Source organism: Callithrix jacchus, chromosome 4, assembly GCF_049354715.1.
Source record: "Callithrix jacchus isolate 240 chromosome 4, calJac240_pri, whole genome shotgun sequence".
Taxonomy (NCBI): Eukaryota; Metazoa; Chordata; class Mammalia; order Primates; family Cebidae; genus Callithrix; species Callithrix jacchus.
In genome coordinates, this window is record NC_133505.1 from 175,664,164 (window position 1) to 175,670,656 (window position 6,493).

At 38.0% G+C, this 6,493-nt stretch overlaps 1 protein-coding gene across 1 annotated transcript; it reads right to left on the bottom strand.

Annotated features, from left to right (window-relative positions):
• Window positions 1-5,452: 5,452 nt before the first annotated feature.
• LOC108591407 (mth938 domain-containing protein) lies at window positions 5,453-5,894 on the bottom strand. The gene has a single exon (XM_035294684.3). It carries the CDS (start codon window positions 5,874-5,876, stop codon window positions 5,508-5,510), a length of 369 nt encoding a protein of 122 aa, XP_035150575.1. The 5' UTR covers window positions 5,877-5,894; the 3' UTR covers window positions 5,453-5,507.
• Between the last annotated feature and the right edge of the window lie 599 nt (window positions 5,895-6,493).

Consider the following 6,493-nt stretch of genomic DNA (forward strand, 5'->3'; position numbering starts at 1 on the left):
ACTGAAGGGCTTATTTTCACAAGAGAGTTACCTGTAACATATGACACTGTTTAAGAGCATTGGATCCGTAGTCCATCTTCCAAATTGGAACCAGTCCTCCCTGACTCCGTTACTGCTCTATCCACTACCTTTATTTGGTATTCCATGTTTCCGCTGTCATTTCAACAATGTTCACAGCATCTTCTCCTAGATTCCATCTCAATAAAGCATAGTTTTTGCTCATTCATAAGAAACAACTCGTTTTCTGTTAAAATTTCATCATGAGATTACAGCAATGTAGTTAGTCCCATCTTCAGGCTCCATGTCTAATTCTAGCTCTCTTGCTATTTTCACCACATCTGCAGTCAGTTCCTCCACTGAAATGTGAATCCCTCAAGGTCATCCGGGAGGGTTGCAATCCTCTTCTTCCAGGCTCCTGATCATGTTGATATTCTGTTCTCCTCTCCTTGAGCATGAATATTCTTAATGGCATCAAGAGTGTTAAATTATTTGCAGAAGGTTTTCAACTTACTTTGCCCAAGTCACCTAAAGAAATCACGCTCTAAGGCAGCTATAACCTTATAAAATATATTTCTTAAATAATAAGGCTTGAAAGTCAACTTTATTTCTCAGTCTGTGTTCTGTAGAATGGATGCTGTGTTTGTAGGCACAAAAATGACATGAATCTCCTTATACATCTCTATCAGAGCTCTTGGGTGACCAGGTGCATTGACAAAGAGCAGTAGTATTTTGAAAGGGATTTTTTTTTTTTCTGAGCAGTAGGTCTGAATAGTGGGCTTAAAATATTCAGTAAACCATGCTGTCAACAGACGTGCTGTCATCAAGGCTTTGTTGTTTCATTTATAAGGGACAGGCAGAGTCAGTTTGGCATAATTAAGGGTCCTGTGATTTTCAGAAAGAAAAATGGGCATTGGCTTTAAGTTAAAATCACCAGCTGCATTAACCCCTAACAAGAGATTTGGTGATTTGAAGCCAGGCATTGACTTCTTTTTTCTAGTTGTAAAAGTCCTAGATGACATCCTCTTGCCGTATAAGGCTGTTTTGTCTACACTGAAAGCCTGTTGTTTAGTGTGGCCACTTTTACCAATTATCTCAGCTAGATCTTCTGGATAGCTTAGTGCAACTCGTACATCGGCACTTGCTGCTTCACCATGCACGTTTATGTTACAAAGAAGACATCTTTTCTTTTTTTTTTGAGACGGAGTTTCGCTCTTGTTACCCAGGCTGGAGTGCAATGGTGCGATCTCGGCTCACTGCAACCTCCGCCTCCTGGGTTCAGGCAATTCTCCTGCCTCAGCCTCCCGAGTAGCTGGGATTACTGGCACGCGCCACCATGCCCAGCTAATTTTTTGTATTTTTAGTAGAGACGGGGTTTCACCATGTTGACCAGGATGGTCTCGATCTCTTGACCTCGTGATCCACCCGCCTCGGCCTCCCAAAGTGCCCTAGAACCACTCTTTGCTGGCTTCTAATTTTCTTCTGCAGCTTCCTCACCTCTTTCAGTCTTCATTGATTTGGATTATTGAAGAGAGGGCCTGATCTTTATTTGGCTTTGGCTCAAGGGAATGTTGTAGCTGTTTTGTTCTTCTATCCGGATCACTAAACCTTTCTTTATATCAGCAGTAAGGCGGCTTCACTTTCTTATCATTCGAGTTCACGGAAGTAGCACTTTTCGTTTCCTTTGAATTCACAACGTGGCTGTTTGGTACAAGAGGCCTAGCTTCCTGTCTAGCTCAGCTTTTGACAAACTTTCCTCACTACGCTGAGTTATTTCTAGCTTTTAAATTAAAGTGACAAACGTATTGCTCTTTTTAACTTGAAAACGTAGAGGTCATTTTAAGGTTATTAACTGGCCTAATGTCAATCTTGTTGTTTCTTAGAGAATAGAGACCTGAGGAGATGGAAAAAGATAGAGGAACGGCCGTTTGATCAAAACACACAGAACATTTATTAAGCTTGTTGTCATCTGGGTGTGATTCATGATGCCCCAAAATAATTACAAAATTAACACGGAAAATCACTGATTCCAGATTATAACAGACACAATAGTAATGACAAAATTTTAAATATTGCAGAAATAACACATGTGACACAGAGACATGAATTAAGCACGTGCTTTCTGGGAAAATGACACTGATGTAGGGTTACCACGGGCTTTCAATATGTGAAACAATGCACTGTCTGTGGACTGCAGGAGAGAGAGTTATGCCAGTTTAACTCCTTTCTTCACATCTTTTTTTTTTACAGTTTTGCACTTAATGTCTATTCTATCTGATGTAACTATTGCTACCCCTGCTCTCTTTCAGTTTCCAATTGTATGAAATATTTTTTTCCATTTCTTCACTTTCTATTTCTGTTATTACCAGGGAAGTGAGTCTCCTGTAGTTGGGTCTTTAACAAAACAGAGGCACCGGAGGCAACACAACATACATACAACTATACAATCTTTGATAAACCTGACAAAAACAAGCAAGGGGGAAAGGATTCCCTCTTTAACAAATGGTGTTGGGAAAACTGGCTAGCCATGTGCAGAAAGCAGAAACTGGACCCCTTCCTGACACTTTACACTAAAATTAACTCCAGATGGATTAAAGACTTAAACATAAGACTTGGCACGATAAAAACCCTAGAAGGAAATCTAGGCAAAACTATCCAGGACATAGGAGTAGGCAAGGACTTCATGAACAAAACACCAAAAGCATTGGCAACAAAAGCCAAAATAGACAAATGGGACCTAATGAAACTCCACAGCTTCTGCACTGCAAAAGAAACAGTCACTAGAGTGAATCGGCAACCAACAGAATGGGAAAAAATTTTTGCAGTCTACCCATCTGACAAAGGGCCGATATCCAGAATTTACAAAGAACTCAAACGGATTTACAGGAAAAAAACAAACAAGCCCATTCAAAAGTGGGCAAAGGATATGAACAGACACTGTATGAAAGAAGACATATATGAGGCCAACAATCATATGAAAAAATGCTCATTGTCACTGGTCATCAGAGAGATGCAAATCAAAACCACATTGAGATACCATCTCACGCCAGTTAGAATGGCGATCATTAAAAAATCTGGAGACAACAGATGCTGGAGAGGATGTGGAGAAATAGGAACACTTTTACACTGTTGGTGGGAGTGTAAATTAGTTCAACCATTGTGGAAGACAGTGTGGCGATTCCTCAAGGCCTTAGAAATAGAAATCCCATTTGACCCAGCAATCCCATTACTGGGTATATATCCAAAAGACTATAAATCGTTCTACTATAAGGACACATGTACACGAATGTTCATTGCAGCACTGTTTACAATAGCAAAGACCTGGAATCAACCCAAATGCCCATTGATAATAGACTGGATTGGAAAAATGTGGCACATATACACTATGGAATATTATGCAGCAATCAGAAATGATGAGTTTGTGTCGTTTGTAGGGACATGGATGAATCTGGAGAACGTCATCCTCAGCAAACTGACACAAGAACAGAAAATGAAACACCGCATATTCTCACTCATAGGCGGGTGATGAAAAATGAGAACACATGGACACAGAAAGGGGAGTACTAAACAGTGGGGTCTATTGGGGGGAAAAGGGGAGGGCCAGTGGGAGGGGGAGGTGGGGAGGGATAGCCTGGGGAGAAATGCCAAATGTGGGTGAAGGGGAGAAGGAAAGAAAAGCACACTGCCATGTGTGTTCCTACACAACTGTCTTGCATGCTCTGCTCATGTACCCCAAAACCTAAAATCCAATAAAAAATAAAAAATAAAAAAAATTCCATTCATCCAACCCATATCTTTTTATTGGAGAATTTAATCTATTTACATTCAAAGTAATTACTGATAAGTGAGTTCTTGCTAATACCATTTGTAATTTGTTTTCCAGTTTTGTTTCTTTTTTTTTTTTTTGTATTATAATAGTAGTATGATTTATTGCAAGAAAATTTGAAAAATACACAAATATTAAGAAAATAGTAAACTATCTTCCATAACATCTTCCTCTGGTCATTGTTGGCATTTTGGAATATTTCCTTCTAGCTTTGCTTCTGAATCCTTTCCTTTATGCTGTTCTTTTTTTTGAGACAGAGTGTCACTCGGTTGCCCAGACTGGAGTGCAGTGGTGTGATCTCGGTTCACCTCAAGCTCCACCCCAGTTTTGTTTCTATAGATCCTTTGTTCCTTTCTTACTCTCTCGCTGTGTTATTTTCTGATTAGATCTTTTTTTCTAGCGGTATGCACTAATTGCTTACTTTTTAGCTTCCCTGTATGTACTATGGATTTTTGCTTTGTGTTTACCAAGGGACTTATGTAAAACAGCTGATAAATTTAACTTTTATCCATTCCCTTCCGCATTGTACCTCTTTGATGTCACCATTTCTCTTTTCATATTGTGTATATCTTAAGAAATAATTACAGCTGTGATTATTTTAATTATTTGTCTTTTAATCTTTATACTAAAAATTTAAATAGTTTACACACCACCATTACATTATTAGAATATTCTGAATTTGACAGTGCACTTACTTTTATCATTGGGTTTTCTTCTCTCACATGTTTTCACTGGATCTTAGTCAAAAGGCTGAGAAGTGATTTCTCATATGTTTCTATTTTGCCAATTAGTATCTTTTTCTTTCAGCTTGGATGACTTCCTTTAGCATTTATTAAAAGGAAGATCTATTGATAATAAGATTTCTCAACTCTTTTTTGTTGCTGTTCTGGGAAATTCCTTCTCCTTTATTTCTGCAGTATAGCTTTGCCAGCCAAAGTATTCTTGGTTGGCAGACATTTTTCCTTGAGCATGTTGAATATATTATCTCACTCTCTCCTGGACTCTAAAGTTTCTGTTGAGAAAGTCACGGCAAATCTTACTGAAACTTCCTTATATGTGATATATTTATTTTCTCTTGCTGCTTTTAGAATATTTTCTTTGTCTTTTATTTTTGACAGTTTGATTATATGTCCTAGTGTAGTCTTGCTTGGATTGTATCTGAAGACCTTTGACCTTCCTATACCTGAATATTTATGTTTCCCAGATATGGGAAGTTTTAAGATATTTTTATTTAACTAAAGTTTCTGTCCCTTTGCCTCTTTTCTTCTTTAATTCCTATAGTTCAAATATTTTCTGTCTTGATTCTATTCTATGATTTCTGTAATCTTCCTTAATTTCTATTCATTCTTTTTTCTCTCTGACTGTATATTTGCAAATAACTTATCTTCTGGTTCACAAAATTTTTCTTCTCCTTGATCATTTCTGCTGTTGGTGTTTACTGCATTTTTCATTCCATTCATTGTATTATTCAGCTCTAATTTTTATATTTTTTACGATTTAAATATCTGTTAAATTTCTTTGTTTGCAAAAATTGAAAAGTGGGACCTATTTAAGCTTAAGAGCATCTGTGCAGCCTAGAAAACTATCAATAGAGTAAATAATGGCTGACTCATAGGAAATACTTTTTTTTTTTTTTTTTTTTTTTTAGTGGTGGTTAGTGATTTATTCGCCTCTTAAGGCCTCATCAGCAGGTGGAATGGAAGACACCTCCCACCCTGACCCCTTGGGCAACCAAGGCATTATACTCCTTCACTGCCTGCTCTGTCTGGAGGACCTGCACATCAATGCCATGTTTCTTGAGGTACTCCACAGTTGATGAAGGAAACTTCAAGGCCTCACTCATCCCTCGGCCAATCACAAGAGTCTGTATACCTTTCTCAACAACTTCCTTCACATCTGCAGGCTGCACTCCAGGAGAATGCTCAGTTCCTGTTTCTCTCCAATCCCAAGTCCGACTACCCCCTGGCCATACTTTGCAGTCCTTATAGGTTGTATTAGAGCCTTGTACTTTCATTTGCCCCCATGATAAGGAAGCAATTTCAGGGGAAGTCATAAGGAGGAAATACTTGCAAACTATAAATTCAACAGAGGTCTAATATTCAGAATCTATAAGAGATTTAGACAAATCAAAAAGCATAGAACAAGTAATTCCATTAAAAATGCACAAAGAATATGAACAGACACTTCTCAAAAGAAGACATAAAAGCAGCCAACAAACATATGAAAATATTATAATTATTACTAATGATCAGAGAAATGCAAATAAAAACCACAATGAGATATCATCTCACACCAGTCAGAATTGCTGTTATTAAAAAGTCAAAAAGCAGACGCTGGCAAGGCTGTGGAGAAAAGGTAACAGTCATACACTATTGTTGGGAATGTTAATTAGTTCAGCCACTGTGGAAAGCAGTTTGGAGATTTCTCAAAGGACTTAAAGCAGATACCATTAGACCCAGCAATTCCATAATGGGCATATATGCAAAGGAAACTAGATCATTATAACAAAAAGACACATCATGTACTCATATGTTTCTCATCACACTATTCTCAGCAGCAAAGACACAGAATCAACCTAGGTGCCCATCAGAGGTGGACCAGAAAAAGAAAATGTGGTACATATACATCATGGGATACTGCACAGCCATGCAAAGAACAAAATCATGTCCT

Excerpts from the sequence above, each read along its gene's own strand:
- LOC108591407 (XM_035294684.3), bottom strand. The coding sequence starts at position 5,876 with ATGACTTCCCCTGAAATTGCTTCCTTATCATGGGGGCAAATGAAAGTA.